This window comes from Xenopus laevis, chromosome 6L (genome assembly GCF_017654675.1).
Source record: "Xenopus laevis strain J_2021 chromosome 6L, Xenopus_laevis_v10.1, whole genome shotgun sequence".
NCBI lineage: Eukaryota > Metazoa > Chordata > Amphibia > Anura > Pipidae > Xenopus > Xenopus laevis.
The window spans coordinates 62,852,409-62,873,241 of record NC_054381.1 but is presented as its reverse complement, the minus strand read 5'-3'; the positions used below and the strand labels follow the sequence as shown (position 1 = coordinate 62,873,241).

The 20,833-nt window shown below is 36.9% G+C and overlaps 1 protein-coding gene across 1 annotated transcript in view; it reads left to right on the top strand.

Moving 5' to 3' along the window:
- Positions 1 to 4,676: 4,676 nt before the first annotated feature.
- The window catches only part of mcm6.L (minichromosome maintenance complex component 6 L homeolog), a gene marked incomplete at its 5' end in the record, with an annotated part of 54,287 nt that continues 38,130 nt past the window's right edge, over positions 4,677 to 20,833 (top strand). Inside the window, 7 exon segments of the mRNA NM_001088353.1 lie at positions 4,677 to 4,818; positions 9,585 to 9,731; positions 11,654 to 11,764; positions 14,085 to 14,334; positions 15,411 to 15,576; positions 20,250 to 20,395; positions 20,492 to 20,642. Coding sequence (NP_001081822.1) covers positions 4,706 to 4,818; positions 9,585 to 9,731; positions 11,654 to 11,764; positions 14,085 to 14,334; positions 15,411 to 15,576; positions 20,250 to 20,395; positions 20,492 to 20,642 — 1,084 coding nt within the window.

Sequence of the window (20,833 nt, the reverse complement as noted above, 5' to 3'; positions counted from 1 at the left end):
ACCCGCCGACCCAGGCCTGCCATCAGCTTACTCAAATGCATGTGGACCATGTTAGGAGGTCAGGAGGAGGCCCCCAGGGACTGCCAGGAGGGCCCTTCATTTTGCAGCTACGGTGGGATCCCAATGCTCCAGTCCGACTCTGGAAGAAAATATAATCATAATAATATTTTTGCAGTGTTAAAAAGTGTTTTCTTCTCATATTGAATCTTGCACATAAGTTTGCACATTATAAACCATGAAATAGTGTTTACTCTTTAAATCTGGCTCTATGTGTAAAGTAGTGTACCCTTGAGGATATACTCTTAGGATAAGTGTAACTATGCCAAAAGTTGAAGGGGGTTATTTACTAAGACTCATATATTTCCCATTTTTTTATTAAAACAAAGTTGACCTAACTCCTATCCACAATTTTACCTAATTTATTACAAAATCAGGTCAAAAAAGTCAGTGTGGGAAAAATCGAGTGTCTGTTCGAATCGTACAACTTTTTAAAATTTGACGCTCAAATAGTGCAACTTATTCGGATTATTGTAGGAAAACCAGATCACAATGTCAAGAAACAGCTACAAATTGTAAATGGGGCATCTGCCATTGACATCTACATGACCTCGAAAGGTTTTAGCTGGAGTATTTTCAGATTCGGATTTTTAGTAGCTTTGGGGTATAATAAATCTTTTAAAATGCAAGGTTTTTTTCCTCTTAAAATTCTAGTTTTTTTCCCCTTAAAAACTCATCAAGAAAAAATCAAGGTTTAATAAATAGGCCCTTAATCTGGATCAATTCAACTTTATCTTAAAGGGTAAATAAAGTAGAACAAACCTCCTACCATGGCGATTTTCTAAAAGTGCCCTCCTCCTGCAAAAGGACCCCCTTCCAAATTGCAGCTAATGCTACCCTCAGCGACCTGCCCCTTTGTCAGGCAGCATCACATTTAGGGGCTTGTTGATTAAACCTTAATTTTTTTCTGGACGAGTTTAGCTTGAATTTTTAGACTTATTTTACCCCAAAGCTGCTAAAAATCAGAATCTGAAAATACTCCAGCTAAGCAGTCAATGGCAGATGTCCCTTTTAAAATGGAGTTGATAATTTCCTGACAATGAAGATCACCTTGATTTATATGGGAATTGGGATTATTCTGAGGGGCAAATTCACTAAAGGGCGTCGCCACACTTCACGTCACTTCGCCTGGTGCAAATTCCCTAAAATGCGAATTCCCTAAAATGTGATTTTTCACAGTAGCGTTACTAGTGGCAGTGCGTGCATTTCATATATAATTTTCCTAGCCTAGCGAAACTTCATTAGTAATGTTATGCTTAGGTCAATTTGATTAGGGCAGGTACATAAAAGTCGTATGGACATCTTTATTAGTGATGTTGGTGCAAATGCTTGCATTGGCCACTTTTTATTACAAATTCCCAATAAACCTGAATAAAAACATACTGTAAAAGATCCTCTAACGCCCTTATCATGAGCCCACCCTAAAACAAATGTGCCATGCCCCTCAAGTGTCTGAAAAAAAATGTTAACACAAAAATCTTTAATAGTTAGGACTTTTAAAGGCAATCCCCCTTTAAAACACTATAAAGTCAACAGCTTCTTTTACAACTTTTATGAATTTCCGGAATACAGGAAATGATGTCACTGACATAAGATTGAGGAAGATGTAGCTTCTTTTCTTCAGTTCGCCTGGTCTGAGGTGGCGAAGTAAACTCTGGCGAAAGAGGTAATGTTCAGTAAAATTCACATCTTAGTGAATTTGTGGAGGAATAACGGTTTGCAGAGCCAAAAGTCGCCTGGTGATAGGGTGCAAACGTATGCTAGCAACCATCTTGTTCGCTAGTGAATTGTCCTCTATGCCTGTTAGTAAATTTGCGATGTCCCTGCACATGGGATTTCTGGCGAATTGTTGCTAGTGACGGCCACTTCACACTTTAGTGAATCTGCCCCTGAGTGTTTCCCCTTGCACATTGAGCTACTCACCCAAGCCACACTTTGAATTGCCTAGTATGCCATTGCTCTAATATTTATTAAATTTAGGGATGCACCGAATCAAATCCACTATTTTGGATTCGACCGAACCCCCGAAACCATTGCAAAAGATTCGGTCGAATACCAAACCGAATCCAAATCCTAATTTGCATATGCAAATTAGTGGTGGGAAGGGGAAAACATTCTTTAATTCCTTGTTTTGTGACAAAAAATCACGTAATTTGCATATGTAAATTAGGATTAGAATTCAGTTTTGCCGGGCAGAAGGATTTCGGCCGAATCCTGCTGAAAAAGGCCGAATCCTGGCTGAATCCCGAACCGAATGCTGGATTCAGTACATCCCTAATTACATTGTTGCTTGGATGCTTCCGACACCTTGGGGCACATTTACTAATGGTCGAATATCGAGAGTTAATTAACCTTAGCACTATTCATTCGATCGAAGGAATAATCGTTTGATCGAACGATTAAATCCTTAGAATCTAACGATTCGAAGGATTTTAATCCATCGATCTAATGATTTTCCTTCGATCAGAAATTGTCTAGAAAGCCTATGGGGACCTTCCCCATAGGCTAACATTGGTGCTCGGTAGGTTTTAGGTGGCGAAGTAGGTGGTCGAAGTTTTTTTTAAAGAGACAGTAATTCGACTATCGAATGGTCGAATAGTCGAACGATTTTTAGTTCGAATCGTTCGATTCAAAGTCGAAGTCGTAGTTGAAGGTCGAAGTAGCCAAAAAAACCTTCGAAATGCGAAGTATTTTTTATTCTATTCCTTCACTTGAGCTTAGTAAATGTGCCTCCTTCTCTTCCCCTTTAGATTGCAAGCTCTTTTGCACAGGGCCTTCCTAACCGTTTGTTCCGGTACTGGTCGTATTGTATGTAACTCTAAAAATACATGCTAATAATAATAATAAATAATAAATGCTTGGGGCTAATGCAACAATAAAAATGAAATAAATAAGGAGGACTAAGCTCACCATTTGACATTTTGTATGACATTTTGCTATTCCATAGAATTGGAGAGCTCTGATAAAACAAGTACCTAGGGCTTTTTAAGGATGCTAAACTTTGTTATGCAAAAGTTATGCAGTGCTTTTTTTGCACATAAAGCTAGTGTAGAAAATGAATTGGAATTATAATAAGAGTGATTAATTGTGTGATGACAGTATGTCTTTAAGGAGTAAATTGAAAGGCAGCCGGGCCAGCTGTGACGGGCCAGCTGTGAATGGAACTGACTGTAATACTTTTAGGGCAGGACTACACGGTTGACTTTGATGTGATCCGACGCTGGGCAACAAAATGCACGCGTCAAGTTGGATGCGACAGGAACAAGGTAAGTAATGTAAAGTCGGATAGTGTCGCAACGGTAATCTGATGCGTCACCACTGTCGGATGCAAACGCAGTTGCGTTGCGTTGGATTACCGTAGCGACACTATCCGACTTTATATTACTTACCATGTTCTTGTCGCATCCGACTTGACGTGTGTGTTTTGTTGCCCAGCGTCGGATCGCATTAAAGTCGGCTGTGTAGTCCTACCCTAAAGTAGAAATTGTGTACCCACTGACTTCTGGCAACATTGCAACTGCAGACTGACAAGTCTCATTTCAGATCTTTCTTCATGTATTCACCCAGAGGTAACACCAACCCCTAGAACTGCCACCCTTGACACATGCCCTGATGTTCCTATGTAGAATATACACATTTCCCCATGAAAGAATTGTACCGCATTTAGCAATAAGACAAACATCATATTGAGATGTGAACATATTCCTCCACTCCTCTACTCTGCCAGCTTCAGACTAATATTTCCCCCCAGTTCTGATGTTGCATTGTGTCATTGCATTGTGTTAATGTTGCATTGCATAGTTTGCTTGAACAGCATATACTTGCATGACATTTTTGTATACCAGCCTATGCAAAATGTTTTTTTTTGTATCATTTGTAGTAATAAAATTCTGTAAATTAATGAAGCCAGATTCAGAAAGATAGGGTCATATTTAAAAAATTGCTTTCCTCCATTTTTTTTGATGATTTTCTGGCGCAAACTGACATTTTACATCCACTGAACACCAAACTTATCTTAACTGCAGTTTTGTGAGTTACGGTCACTTTCCATATATTCTGACAATCATACACAGTATACCACCTACGTTTGTCAAATACACAAAATAATAATACACAGTATATTCTATAAGCCATACTCAGTGAATACGTGAGGCATTTGGTTTATGATTTGTAGGCGTGTGTCTTGTCCCATAGAAAGCAATGAACCGGATTTTAGCCTGCTTGGAGTTACATGTTCAGCATTGCTCTCAATAAGATGAATTTGCCATCACGGGAGCCCTTTTAATTTTTAATCATCAGATGCTAACTAGCAAATCTTGTTTTTAGAAACAGTGGGCAATTTACAAAATAGGTGTAACATTTGGAGTCATAACCTTTATCATCAAAATAGACTGCTGCTTTAGCCTTACTGCACTTCAACAGGAGCTAATTGTTTATTGGTTTCTACAAGGGTCACTATTTAGAGTAAAGGTACACCAGTTTTTAGCATTCCCCCAGTGTGCCTTCTTGGCAATAGCTGTGTTACATAACAATTAATTGGCTGTGCCTGTGGGCGGGGCAAATAAAGAGGAAGCTAGAAATATGAGTGAAGTGCACTGGTGTTTGTCTTAAAGTCTACTAAAAAAATAGCTAGATTTTATCTACTATCATGGAATTGGGAGGCCCTGCAGCAGCTGGAGACACTGATATAGCTGGACAACAACTGTTTAAAGATGAACTGTCTGACAAATGTCAAAAGCTTTTCCTGGAGTTTTTGGAAGAGTAAGTTACAGATAATTCCCTTTTATAAGTCATTGTTAACTGAAAGTGAGTAAACTGTGTTCCATTCTAGTAATCAGGCAGGGACAGGTATACTGTCTGGACCTGGGTTTTTTTTGGATAAGTGATCTTTCTGTACTTTGGGTCTCCATAGCTTGTCCACTTTAAAAAAACGATTTCAATCTAAAATAAACCCAATAGGATCGTTTTGCCTCTAATAACTCAAGTACAAGGCACTGTTTTATATTTGAATTATTTGAGTAAAATGGAGTCTACGGGAGATGCCCTTCATGTAAATTGAGCTTTCAGGACAACTGGCTTCTATAATAGTAACAAGATTCCTTCCCTTGAATTTATTATTGCATGTATCTAATTGTGGGTGTTGGCTTTATTTACAGAAAATACGTTTTACCTTAAAAGCTGTGCAGGTTACAGCATGTATCTAATCAAACCACTAATGAGCCACTTAACATGGAGATTTTGTGGCCAGACTTGAAGGGATCTACCCTGCTCCCACGAAGCCTATATTTACTAGCATCGGAAATAACGGTTGTAAAATGGAGACGCTAATGTAGTGGACTAAATAGAAATCCTAATAAATGTTATTTCTGATTTCCAAATTCAGAACACGCATCATGTTTTAAACACTTTCTCAATTATGAATGCTATTGTATGTTAGTCCACAATGCATTGACATTTTGGAGATTCTTCATGCACCCCCTAAAGGAGAGTTTTCTATAGTTTTTGATTTATTATTATTCTCACTCTTTTCAGCTTTCAAATGGGGGTCTATGGCCCCAGAAGCCAGTAAACTATTGCTCTGTGAAGCTACAATTTTATTGTTCTTTCTATTTTTTCTTTGTATTATCTTTCTATTCAGGACCTCCTCTATTCATATTCCTATCTCTCTTTAAAACCACTGCCTGGTTGCTAGGTTGAATTAAACCCTAGCAACCAGATAGTTGCCAAAATTCCAAACTGGAGCACTGCTGAACAAAAAGCTAAATAATTCAAAACAATTCAATAATACAAACATAAAGGCTAACTGCTCCAGCATAGCACTTTACTAAAAGTTTATTTAATGGAGAACAACCCCTTTAATGTAATGATGATTCAGCCAACCTATGCAAAATGAATACACTACATTGTTTTAAAGGAATAATTCACCTTTAAGTTAACACAGCTGGTCCTCATTTTTCATCTTTAATAGTTTTTGAATTATTTGCCTTCTCCTTCTGAATTATTTTTATTACTTATCGTTTTATTCAGGCTCTCCCCTATTTTGCAGTTTTTTTCAAATCACTGTTTCTAGGGTAAATGGTACCCTAGCTACCAGGTAGCTGCTGAAATTTTAAAATGCATTTCAAAATTGAATATAAAAAAATCTGTTTGCTCTTTTGAGAAATGGATTTCAGTGCAGAATTCTGCTGGAGTAGCACTATTAACTGGTTCGTTTTGAAAAAAACATGTTTTCCAATGACAGGATCCCTTTAAAGCAAAATGTTTTTATCTATAAAATGTACATATGGGAAATGCATGACATTTTAAGATGGAGAATTTACATCACAATATTTTACCAAGATGTTAAGTCACTGCAATGGCTCACAGATTTCTATGAACCTAACAATCATTAAATATGGTACATCTGCCTACCTTTTTAATAAGAGTGCAATTTGTAGACCCCTGCCAACTGTTTCTCTAAGGGGCCCTTACACACAAGCAGTCATACATGTGACTTGTAGGAATGCACTGTGCCAAACACAGATTAAACAAATTGCAGTGTGCTTTTATGGGTACTGCATGCCCTGTGTCAAAATGCGCAAAAAAGCCATTGCATGGGATTACAGGTATAAATGCCTGTGTGAATGTACTATATAGTACCAAACCCTGGGTGAATTACACTTTGGAAATATTTATCAAGATTTTTTTAGTTCAGACTCTTACAATTTATATATAGTGTGTGTGTGTAAATAATGGGTCTATTCAGCCATTCAAATGAATCTTGTAATGTGACTGGTTAGTAATCACATCATGCCTGATCTTGGGAAACTTCCTAGGAAAGGTTTTCTTGGAAATATCAACTGTATATATTAATCTCTGAATTTAAGTACGGTAAATCACTTAATTTAAACCAGTGGAGGTGGGGGTTACTGACTCATTTTCTACTTGCAGCCTTTCTGTGACTGTTCAGCCATGCTGCCACATACAAATGGCTCTGTGGGTTTTCTGATTTAGGTGCATGTACTGTGGAGGTTTTGAAATATGCAAGCCTATGCACCGTATAATCTGCATTGGAAGGCACATTACAATGAAATATAGACCCCTACTGCGCTCTTTATTTATGATATGCAAAAGAACTGTAAATATGAAGCCAAGGTCTATATTTTTCATCTTTGGATCATAATATATATGCTATTTATAAAAGTGTGAAAGCATACATGATGTATAGTGCTAAAACATGCTGTTATTACAATAAAAAGCATTTCCCTGAAAGAATGGTAACTGTGGAAAATAATCTTTATTTCATTTCAAGGACTAGTCATACAGATAATATTCCCTACAGAATTGAGCTCCTAAAAGGGATACTTTTTATAAAGTGCAAAGTTTATCAACAAAATCCATTGTATGTTTAAATAACTGGTGTATAAAATAATGCTATGGTTCCCTTAAAATGTCAACAACCCCAAACCAGTATAATCATTTGTACCATAAAATAAAAATAATTTGCTATAAATTAGCTGCATTTGCCAGAATTTACACCAAAACACTGACAGTGATGCCCATTGAACTGAACAGGAACAAATCCATAGATTTGAACAGGAACAAGTCTGCTTAAAAGAGAAGGAAAGGCTTGGTGCACTTGGGGGTGCCAAATTTTAGGCACCCCCAAGTGATTGTATTGACTTACCTGAAACCCCGGGCCAGTGCTCCTATCAGCAGAAAACTGCACCAGCCAGGGATTATACTAGTGAGAACCACAGAGCGATCTTCTTCAGTCTTCCTCCTCCTTCTTCGCGAGGCTGAGCATGCGCAGTAGAACGAAAAGCCGAACTTTAACTAAAAAGTCAGCTATTTAGTTAAACTGCGCATGCGTTTGCCCTGGGAAATTTGAAGAGAGAAGAAGATGGAAGTGGATCACTCCCGGGTGCTCGCTGGTATAACCCCAGGCCGGTCGCGCCATGTTGGTTGCATGTACATCTCTCTTACTTACCTCATATTCTGCACATCCGTCTCATTGCATCAGTTTCCTCTCATTACTTCGGATCTGATGAAGACACATCATGTAGTTCCAGCCTTAGCCTCTGGAAAAACTGAGATTCCTCTTGCCAGACATTTTCTAACTAATATCCACCCTCTTCCATAATTGAGGATAATTTTGATTGTGTTCCCCCATTAGTTAGAGAACAAGGGTTCTTCTGAGAAGATTTGATAATGGTTGATTTTATGTATTTCATGAAAATGTTTTATGCTGATATATATGTTGATATGAATTCGGTATATATTAACTATATTGCACTTTATGGACATATGGATTTGCCTTGTTATGTTTTGCACTTTACATATGACACTTTGGTGATGATCGGTTATATAGATTAGAATTGATGTGCTAATATATATTGGGACAAGTGTTTTTAATTCTGGGCTGGGCCTATATCTCAAAGAAATTGTGTTTTTAAATGATTCCCAAGGGATATTAGTGGGCTATAAACGCTGTAATATTGGGTGGGGAATATTAGTTGGATGATAATATTGGCGGTTGATTTGTTGAGGGTACAGATAACAATTGATTTACGCCCCCCTCTTTTACGTATTTGAATGTAGCTGTTAAACTTAAGTGATGATAGTAATTGTTTCTTTTGTGCCGGAAAAGTTAACCCAGCCAGTGAGATGTTCTTTTAAGCAAATAGATAATGTTATGGTTTGCAGTAATATCTTGTAATTGTTGCACATTGAAATGGATGGGTTAATATTGGAATGAACGGTTCATGATGTAATCACTAGTGCACAGCACTGATGTGTATAGGTTTAAATAGGTGTGTCTTACTTTTGAACACTATCCTGATAACGATTCCTTGTGGATCGAAACGCATAAATGTGAATATGAAGGAATATAAGGAATATATATGTATATGTGTGTATATATATATATATATATATATATATATATATATATATATGTGTGTGTGTAGAGAAAGACCTGCACTAGTGTGAATACTATGAATTTTAATAGCAGGAGATTGTCCGGGGGATAGTGTGGGGGTCTTAAAGCTTCAGGCCCAGTGAACCTTGGGCCCCCCAGTCTGACATTGTACTGAATTGGGAACTAAGTTATCCCAGTGGTTGACTGAAGGCCTTTTTGGGAATGTGTTCCCTGTAGCTGAAAGTTATTGGGTAGGTGTACTATAAATATGAATAAATTATTTACCTGTCCAATAACCCATGCCAATCATTCAATGTTTATTTTCATTATTCTTCCTGGAACTGGTTAAATGGTTGATATGGGTTACCGCACAAGTATTTTCTAGCTGTTCATAAATAAGCCATGTTGCAAGACATTTTACTAAAACAGCAAGGAAAAGGAGGTGTGATAATGGCAATGGACAATTGACCATCATGTACTGTACCATATATAAATCGTATTTGCTCAGATATTTTATCTCTAATGTGAGTGTATTTTGTGTAAATCTCCAGCATTTGTTTATCTGGTCTTTTTTTGTGGCTAAATACCTTTTGGTAATAGTAGATTTTATTGCTTCAATTTTCTGTAGGTGCAAAGGTAAAGATGGAAGTAACCTTTATGTCTCTGCAGCAGAAGAACTTATTAGACCAGAAAGGAACACTTTGGCTGTCAATTTTACAGATATTGAATACTACAATCAACAACTAGCAACAACTATACAAGAAGAGTATTACAGGTGAAGAAAGAAAATGTACAGTTTTGACTGCAAATCATGAACGTATAAGTTACAGCAGACATTGTCCAGCAGTAATTTGTGTGTAATCTGCATGTTTGTGTATGTGACATATTATTCCATAAATGTACTAGAAATTAAGTGGAAAAGGGGTTAAATAAATACATCCTTTGAATGCATGGGTTGGTGAAAGCTGAATGGTTCAGTCCGGCATGTGACAAGGAGCTAGGCTATAGAGAACTTGAGTTACTAGGCAAAGTTTAGGGTTTGTGGGAGTTATTGGCATAGCAGGTTAGTGGTGGGGGAAAGGTTATAAATAGGAGCAATAACAAAGGAGCTCTGCCAGTACCTTATGATTGTCAGTGAAGAGCAGTTTTCCCTCCCACACACTGCATATTATAGAAAAAAATGTTGCAACTTGTATTGTTAAAGAATAAGTAAAACATCTTCCTTGTTTAGTATGAAGCTCTGTCCCATGAGCTCTCCTTCTCTCACTGCCTCTGCTCCAATAGAAATCAATCAGGCATGTGCAGTAGGCATCTCTTTGAGGTCTTCATATTCGGAGAGACGAGAAGAGCTCAAAGGGCAGAGATTTACACTAGACAAGGAAGTAGCTAGAAGAGCTGAAGTTAAGCTGCTTGTAATTTAGAAACCAAATAATACTCCATGCAGGGAGAAAGGTATTTTATTCTGGAGAATGTTTTTAGTAATCTTAGGGAATTTTACAATTAAATCCTGCTTATCCTTTAAGGGGAGGGGAATGTTGCTAAATTGGTAAGTGGCTCAGGCTAGAGTAGAGTGGAGTCAGGATAGCTTTGTAAAATATAGCTGCCTTTGAGGTTGGCTGGTTAACATGATGTTATATGACAGGTTAAGGGAATAGTAGAATATCTTCTAATGAATTTCCAATAAACAAGTTGAGGCCTTTGCACTACCAAAGTTTTGTGTGTGTATATAGTCTTCATTTCAGTGGGATTTAGCTATATAACCTACTAAGCTCATATGTTCTACCTGTTTGTTTTTTTTTATCAAATAGAGTGGTTAACTTGATGGAGCTTTGTTATTTATTATTAAATACAATTATCTTACAAAGCTCTCTGCTCTTGCTCTTCAGTTTCTTCCTCACATTCTTTTTTTTCACATAGTGGCTATCATTTTGGTCTTTATGGGCAGTGACACACAGGGCAATTTACAACATTTTGTAGCTCTATGGAAAGGGGACAATACACTTGAAATTACCCCTCCTATACTGCCATCCAAAGAGAATAGGAATCTCCTGCAAGGGCACGTCAGTCACAAATGGTGCGCTGTGAGTTTTTGAGCAATAAGTTACAATCACTTGATCAGATGCTTCGAGACAATTCCTGTACAGGAGGGGAAATTTTGAGTCTTTGGTTCTTGATAATGAGACTCTCGGAATTGCCCTGTGCCATTACAGTAAATAGTGTTTCTTAATTAACTCCTTCCCACCAATACTTTGACAGTAACACTATATATATTAATATATTTCAAAAAGATAAATGACCATATAGTTTTATCACTTGTGTGTACATATTAATATTTTGTGTGCTTAATACATTTTTATGAAGTACTGTACTGGTCACTTCGCAGTTTTATGACAAAGTAACTATGCAATTGTCACTTTGTTTGAACTCATAGTGATGTCATTTCCTCAATTAACAGGCAATGATGGGCTTTTTATATTTAATTGTGTTTATGGTGGGGTTGCCTTGACAAAGGTCACAAATGGGACATAAACATCCCATTGGCTGTATGTACTTAAAACACTTTTTTGCTATAAAAATTTTGGTGTTGCTGGTCTCTTTATGAATCCTATGTCTACTTTACCATGCACCTGGCTAAAAGCTGTGTGCCACCCTATGAACCTATATAAAGCAAAAGTTTATAATTGTCTGTGTTCCTAGGGTCTACCCTCATCTTTGCCGAGCTGTGCGAAGTTTTGCAAGACAGATGGGAAACATTCCGGCAAATAAGGAATTCTATATAGCGTTTTCAGATTTTCCTGCAAGACAAAAGTAAGTGGGCTTAAAAGTGAATGAAATCGAAATGTTTGTTACTCTGCTTTACAAGAAAATCCACTTATAGGAACGTGCAGGGATAAATGTGGCCATTCCTGTCCTGACAAACTCTTTCCAGAAAGTCTGCAGGATAGAAACAATACCTGCCAAAGTAGTGTTGCTTATGTACTATCCTTTCCAAAGTTAATTAAAGTTGTTCTAATGTTGCATAAATCCCATGTGCGTAACTTCTGGTCCAACCACTCCAAGTAATGCTCCATACTAGAAAAGAAAATGAAAAATATACCAACTCTGCACCACCATTTATACAGATACAACTATGCCTACATACACACACATTATTCATTATAATCTACAGCTGGAGGGGTCCATAAGGAAACTGTAGACCCAACTCTCACCCATTGCTGGACCTTTCACCCCCTGTGACTGCCCACAAATGTGTGTGGAAGCTTCCAAAATTCTGGTTTCCTTGCATCTTAAGCCTATTTATTCCTTCCAAGCTTCTCTACAATCTGTCCCCCCCCCTATTTAGTCAAAGCTCAAACCTATCTATCTAATCTTTCCCTCTTAATTAGAATATTCCCCTCTTGCTTAAAACATGCATAATTATGAAAGCCTCTGTCCCATCACTTTGGTTCCATTTATTAAACTGCTAGAGGCGTTATTATATAACTCCTACAGTGTTTATGCTCACAATATATCCTGTACACTGCTTTTTAATACTTTTTTTTTCTCAGCCACTTTGATGGCATCAGTCACCCTCTCCATTACTTTCTAAATTTTCTTGGTTTTTGTGTTACTACCCTGTCTTGGTTTTTCTCTTGCCATTCAAATCGCTCATTGTCTGCCCTACAATGACTTCTCTCCCTTACCATTATTTGTTGGTTCCTCTATCTATGTAATACCTAAGATCAGTTTTATTCTTTGCATATTTCCTCCCTTGGCCACTTTAATTCTTCATATGTTTCCAATATCATCCCTACATGATGATTCTTTTTAGTTATTGCAACTGTCAAAAGGCAAATTATCCTTGTTCTCCCATAACCTAAATAACATCCCAGAAATCACTAATACAGATAATGAATCCAATCACGCCATCTCCCTAGGCCTTTTGACTTGGGATTATCTTTTCATTCTGCCATCTCCTTTGCATAACATATGCAATAAACAGCTAAATCGTGCCACGTTTTATGTACAGAATTTTTAATGTAATGACCAACAAGGTGGCACTAAATTCTTGCATGAATTACTGCAGCTCTATTGATCTCCTCTCCAGTGGCTCACCAGCTTCCAGATTCTTGCACATCATCAAATGCTTCTTCCCTATCAGTCTCTACACTTGTTTGCACTACAATTCAGGAAAAGATTTGACCCCCAACAGTCAAAGCAGTTTACAACACTTTCCCACCCGAAATGTCTGTTTATGTATTTTTTATCAGTATTAACTAGGGATGCACCAAATCCACCATTTTAGGATTAGGCCAAATCCCAAATCCTTTGTGAAATATTCGGGCGAATACCAAACAGAATTCAAACCCTAATTTGTATATATGTAAATTATGGAAACGATTGGGAAAGAGAACCGTGCACACAGCGCATGGTTAAAAAAAGGTTTTTTTTTTGTGTGTGAAAAAAGGTTGCGTACGTTTTTGGAATCGGTTCACAGGCACTTTGATTCGGCCAAATCCGAATCGTGCAGAAAAATGGGAGAATCTTGGCTGAATCCCGAACCGAATTCTGAGTTTGGTGCATCCTTAGTATTAACAAAACTGCTCATCCACCTCCAAACTCCTCGTTATCCTTCACATACACTTGTTGAGCCTATACTGGAGTTGCACCAGATCTCTGAAGTATTCTTCCATGTTCCATTTGATTTTTTCCCTATCTTTAGTATTCCTTCTTCCACTAGCGTAACTACAGATGAAGCAGACCCACAGCCATGATGTGGGGACAGGGGGATCCAGACCAAAGGATCTGCTTCATAGATGCAGGGGGGTAGGTGCTGCTATGTGCACTAGGCCCCTCCAAAGATTTTTTGCAGGAGGGCCCAGCTCCCTCTAGTTACACCACTGGCCACTTCCCTCATTTACTGAATCCTGTTGTTGCTAAACCCCAAACCTTATGTGCCATACCTCTTTACCTCCTGATTCACTCATCATTTGTATGTTTGATGTATCTACCATTACCATTCTGCTATACAGCCCAGATAGTGCTAAAACTAAAATGTTAATTATAAATCTTCATCTGTTTAATCCATCTCTTTTATAATCTAAAGACCTTGATGTTTTTTATTTATTTTTTTATTTATTATTCGTAGGATTCGCGAGCTCAGCTCTGCCAAAATTGGTACTTTACTAAGAATTAGTGGTCAAGTTGTCAGAACTCATCCTGTTCACCCAGAACTGGTCAGTGGTACATTTCTGTGCATGGACTGCCAATCGATTGTAAAAGATGTGGAACAGCAATTTAGATATACTCAACCGACTATCTGCAAAAATCCAGTCTGTGCCAATCGCCGCCGATTCACATTGGATACAAATAAGTCTCGCTTTGTTGATTTTCAGAAGGTAACTTTTTACAAATGTGTTTTTTTCCCTTAAATATCAAACTAAATATACATCACTGTTTAAAAAAGATAAACATAATGCATTTCTAGTATACTGCAATTTACTAGCTATAATTCAATTGCTGCTTGTTTGCAGCGAATCAAATAAGTAAACAACTAGAAACTAGTTCCCATAAGTACTACAGAACTACAAAATCCTAGTTTGGGGCTATTCTCAGTATATATTTTTAACAGAATGGGTGCTGTTTTGAGCAAACCCCCAATTTAATTTATTTTATAATTTTTTTTTTGTTCTTAGTTATATATGATCAGCATCTTATGGGTAGAACTGTCCTACATTTCTAGCAACTGCAATACATTTTAGTTTACTAAAAACACATTAAGACCTTCCCATGGTTTTCTCTCTAGCCCTAACAATTTGATTAGTTGGTCAAAAAGTGCTGAAACAGTCATATTGTTATATTGTTGAATTGTGAATAGTCCCTTTAATTAGATTATTTGGTCAAAAAGTGCTGTCATATAATTATATTGTTATTGCCTTAAAGGAAAACTTTACCCTCCAAACAATGTTGGTCTCTCTAAAATATATTGCATAAAACAGCTCATATATAAAACCCTGCTTCATGTAAATAAACATGAATATGGAAACAAACCATAAATGTTAGGTCACATGAGCCAATTAACACAGTTATATCTTTTGCTTTCACACTTCTTCCAGTTAGAGCTGCAGTATTTCTGGTGATCTCTGAGACAGCACACAGACCATCACGAAATGGTGGTTCAAGGCAAGAGAAAGGGCAATATTTACTTAAATAAATAAATAAATAAATAAATATATATATATATATATATATATATATATATATATATATATATATATATATATATATATATATATATATATATATATATATATATATACATATATATATATATATACATACATACATACCAGTTTGGTAAGATTCTTTAATATGCTGCTTTTGTATCAAAGTTTTGATTTTGTGGGTATAGTTTTCCTTTAACTTGCTTACCAAAAGATTGACTGCATGATTTAAAAAAAAATGTTTTTTACAGGTAAGAATTCAAGAGACACAGGCAGAGTTACCCCGTGGTGCTATTCCACGTAGTGTGGAAATAATTCTACGTGCAGAAGCTGTGGAATCTGCGATGGCTGGTGATCGTTGTGATTTCACTGGGACACTCATTGTTGTACCTGATGTCTCTGCTTTGGCAGCAGGAGGTAAAACATCTGGTTTTTGCTTTAACTTGACATGCGTTGTATATCACCAACCTAGGCAATGATACAGTGGCCATGACCCAAAAAAAAGGGAACAGAAAAAGGAGTCTTCATTTGTATTTATCTATAATAATACAATAATAACACAAAAAGGAATAGTAATAGAATTGCATTATAATATGAGGTCTATGGCTGTCTGCTTCCATATGGTCACAAATCTCCTTGGTAACTTCGAATATCTAAATTTAGTAGGCTTTTGTATTGCATAAAGGACAGTTTTCGGCCAAGGGGTAATTGTTACTATGGGGCAGATTGACCATGGGTCGAAAGTGAAAATTAGAATTTCAAATTCGAATTTCAAATTTAAAAAATAGAATTTTCAAGGTTTATTTTAGTGTAATTCGACTAGGGAATAGTTAAAATTCGATTAAAGTTTTTAAAACAATTTTGAAAATTTATTGTGTACTGGCCCTTTAAGAATTCGACTATTAGCCACCTTAAACCTGCCAAATTGCTGTTTTAGCCTATTGGGGATGTCCTGAAATCAATTTGGAGTTGTTTGGAGACAACCTGAAAATCGAGGTTTTTTTGAATTAGAAAAATCAATTTTTATTTTTTAAAAGATTCGATTGGTCGTTTTTTTTCTTCAAATTTTGAGTTCATGTGAGTTTATGGGAGTTTTTACAAACTACCATGAAATTGAAATTCGACCCTTGATAAATCTGCCCCTATCTGTCCATATTGCTTGTTAGCTCTGCTATCAGCAGTGATGCACCAAGAAAAGTTTGACCTTCTGTTAAAGGAAAACTATACCCCCAAAATGAATACTTAAGCAACAGATAGTTTATATCAAATTGAATGACATATTAAAGAATCTTACCAAACTGGAATATATATTTACATAAATAATGCCCTTTTACATCTCTTGCCTTGAACCACCATTTCATGACTCTATCTGTGCTGCCTCAGAGATCACCTGACCAGAAATACTACAACACTAACTGTAACAGGAAGAAGTGAGGAAGCAAAAGGCAGAACTCTGTCGGTTAATTGGCTCATGTGACCTTACATGTGGTTTGTATGTGTGCACAGTGAATCTTACGATCTCAGGGGGCGGCCCTTATTTTTTAAAATGGCAATTTTCTATTTATGATTACCCAATGGCACATACTACTAAAAAAGTATATTATTATGATAATGGTTCATTTACATGAAGCAGGGTTTTACACATGAGCTGTTTTACTCAGTATCTTTTAATAGAGACCTACATTGTTTGGGGGGTATAGTTTTCCTTTAAGTATAGAACATTTTTAAAATATGGTTCACATAGATCTCCAATTGCTTTTTCCTCTGCCAGTGCCTCCCACTACAATTCCGAATGGAAGTTTAAACTACTAATCCTGGCATTTAAACTTTACTCTAGTTGCTACTGCAACAGCTATGGGACATACTGTTACAAAAGCACCCATGGCAGCAATATGTGTGCCCCTTTTAAATTGAAAAGATTGCGTTATAAGATCCTTCTGAAAATAAGAAAACCAAGCACTATGTACCTAGCAAATACATATGAATAGTTAATGTGAACTATGCAAAACGATGCGGGCAGTATAAGTGACTAGCAACAGCAGAAGAAACAAGGTTTTTACTTAACAAGAAATTAAAATCCATCTCAATCATTGCAAATTAGCCTTAAATATATTTATACAAACAAAATTAAATTAGCTAATGGCTAAATTTACACCGCAATTAAAATGTGAAATTAGTGTGTACACCCCTAATGAAATGTAAGCTTTATCTGAATATAGTAAAAAGGGTAGCTGGAATCCACAAACATGCTACAATCAAGGAAATATATGTAGTAAGAGATGTTTGAAATGCTTCAGAAATAACCTGGCATAATCCAGAATCCACAAATTCCCAGTCTGGGGCAAGTGATATGGAAATCACAAAATGTCTCGGGCTTAATCCATTTTACTTAATAAATATTTTTTGTTTTAATAAGCCTTGTTTACATAAGCTTTAAGTGCCCTGTTTTACAATTTGGTATAGCTAAAGGCTCAGGGCAGTGCAACCAGACCCTTACTCTACATTGGTGAGTTTACTATGATGAGTTTACAGTGACATGGATTGAGCCCAGTTTGCCTACTGCACCGAAATGATCTGAAGGTAACTTACATGTTACTTACCATCAGATTTTATGGAATTTATTGCCTTTGTAGAGTAAAATTCAAGCCCTTCTGACTTGTTATTTAGCAAGCTTAGATGTGCTTTCTTTATGAACGTAAGTAAATGCTGTGTGCCACTCTTGTTCCCTCTTGGGGGTTCATCACTCACTCAGTTGTACAATAACCAGTGACCATGGCATGGGGGGAGGTGTGACCTGCGCTGACCAGGGTCCACCTATACTGTCCTGACAGAAGAGACATATATAGATCACTCACAGAGGCTGAGAGATTTAGGGGGTTATTTATCAGAGTTTGGGAGTTTTGTACGTTTTTTTTTATACCTCGAATGAACTCTCAACACAAATGTTTTCTGATTTAAGAAAAAACTCGAATCCGTGAAAAATCGGAAAACTTAAAATTTATTGTTTTCAGTGAAAAAAAAACCCTCAAATGGTTTGAATTAATCATTTTCAAGCAAACCCCACAGAAAAAACCCCAACATTATAAAGGCTAAAAACTTCTTGAAATGCTTCAAGGGATCTCTGCCATTGACTTTACATGACCTGGTCCTAATCATTGTTTAGCAAAAAAAATTACCCATTGGTATTTATAATGGACACTTAGAGGCACATTTATCAAGGATCAAATTTCAAATTCTAAAATGTTAAAACTCCCTTAAATTCGATTGAATTCAAAATTCGACTTTGGGAAATTTATTAATAAAACTGAATTTTTAAAACTCGGATGAATTTAAATGACCCGAAAACTCAAATTGAATTAGATATGAATTCAAACAAATTTGATTCAAGTTTTTTTTCTCTGAAAAAAACTTGAATGTCAAGGTACAAACATCACCAAATTGATCCGCGGACCTCTCCCACTGACTTATATAGTAATTTGGCTTTTAGGTGGCAAATATTTGAATTCTTAAAGGGCCATGAAAATCTCGAAAATCAAATTAAAATTTTTAAAAAAAACTCGAATCAAGTTTGGATAATTCCCTTGTCGAATTTGACCGTTTTGACCATAAAAAAAATCAAAAATTAGAATTTTTAATTCAACCCTTAATAAATCTGCCCCTTAGTGGCTGACTTAAATAGGTATACATTTGCACCAGTGCAGTTACCAATCTTTTGCTTTTGCTTTTTGCTTTATTTTCTAACTTGTTAATAACAGTGGTTCACATTAGCAGTAAGTCTCTGCACTTTCAATACAATTTCCCTTAAGAGTCCCATAGCTTAAATTTACATTATATAAATTTTACTGGCAACAGCAGCCATACGTACTAGGTGGATTTCTCTTATTATGAGAATCATTCCATTAGGGAGCAGATGGGTGCAAAACAGACTGCAATAATAGTGCAACTCATGCATTAAACCGGTCATATGTCTGTAACAATAATCTGGGTTATCCAGACCATAAGGAGTTAAAGTGTCCAGCAAATGGTGTGAGCATGGGTTACACTGTGACTTACACAACAGTGTCAGGACCTTCACCAGGTGGAAGCTATCCCTTTAAGGTGTAGTAGAACTAAAAAACCACATTCTATTATGTGCAAAATAGATGAATTGGATGCCAGGAGGTTCTTGATAAAATAGCAGGAGGGAGTTTATTGCACAAGGACAATTGACCACAGGTTTTACTCACGCAGGAGTTCAGGAGATAGCAGATGATATTGAGTCAGACAGATCCACAATACAGCAGGAAGGTTGTCACTCCCATAAGTCTCAAAAGGACATGGAGTACATCAATTCATACAAGACCGATGTTACCTCTGTGGGGATCGGGATCAATCACTGTAGAGATCAGGCAGTCCTCTGCTACCCTAGTTCCCTATCACTGAGTTCCCTGCACTAAAGGCAACAACAAGGGAAGCCTTGTAGGAAGCTACTTCCAGCTATCAATCCTTGATGGAGCGGCAACTGCTCATGCTGCTAAGTACTATCTGTCTTGTTCTCCTAGAGAGTCTATTACCACAGCTTCCCTAGACTAGCTATTCCTCTCTCACGGGGTTTGCCTGGTCCCCCACTCAGGCACCAAAGGTGTCGGGTCCCTTTGGGATAAATGGCTTTACTGGGCCTTGGTGATCCCAGGCTCAATGGGAACAACCAGCTTCAAGGACACCAGGAGCCAAAGAGGAAGAGGCCACTCCCTACACACACTAAATAGTCGTGTGGCAGGAAAGTGTCACTACACTCTTGGCCAATAACTGAAAGTGTAACTTAAGAAATGCTACAGGCTTAGTTCCCAATAGTAAAGGATTACTGAAAAGTAGGGAATTAACTCTATAAGGCCTATTAACCCTATAGGTCCCTACATGTCTATTCAAAAAATTATTGTTCAAATCCTTGGTCCTTGATAAAAAAAAAAATTAGTTGATGGTATCAAATGTAGAGGAAATGATAGCAGATAACAACATAATCTATACAGTATATGTTGAAAAATTTCTCTAATCATGCATTTAAACTTCTCGCAAGAAATACTTTTAATATACAATACAATATATTTTAGATGCCCGTATGGAAACTGGAGCCAAAGTAACAGGCGGAGAAGGTTTTAACTCTGAAGGAGTTCAAGGCCTAAAAGCATTGGGAGTAAGAGATCTGTCCTATCGGTTGGCATTTCTAGCCTGTTATGTGGGTGCTACAAATCCACGGGTAAGAACTAATCAGTGTGCATGCTTTTAACAATTTCCTAAATATATTTATGTATTTTGCTACAAGCATAGCTGAACAGCATTCATTTTTTTGCAGTTTGGCGGTAAAGATTTAAGAGAGGAAGACCAAACAGCTGAAAGTATAAAAAATCAAATGACTGTACAAGAATGGGAAAAAGTATTTGAAATGAGTCAAGACAAAAATCTCTACCACAATTTATGTACAAGCCTTTTCCCAACAATACATGGTGAGTTTTTGTCCATTAAATTTTTCATTTAAACTGCAGTGCCATATTCTTTAATTAAATCTTCTATTTAGCTATCCAGACAGAGCCTTGACTTCTTCCACCTTTAATCTTATCTGGGAGCAAGGGTCCAAATACTATTCCCTGCAGATGTGACAGAGCTGTGGCTCCTGGAAGATGCTGATCTCTGAGGT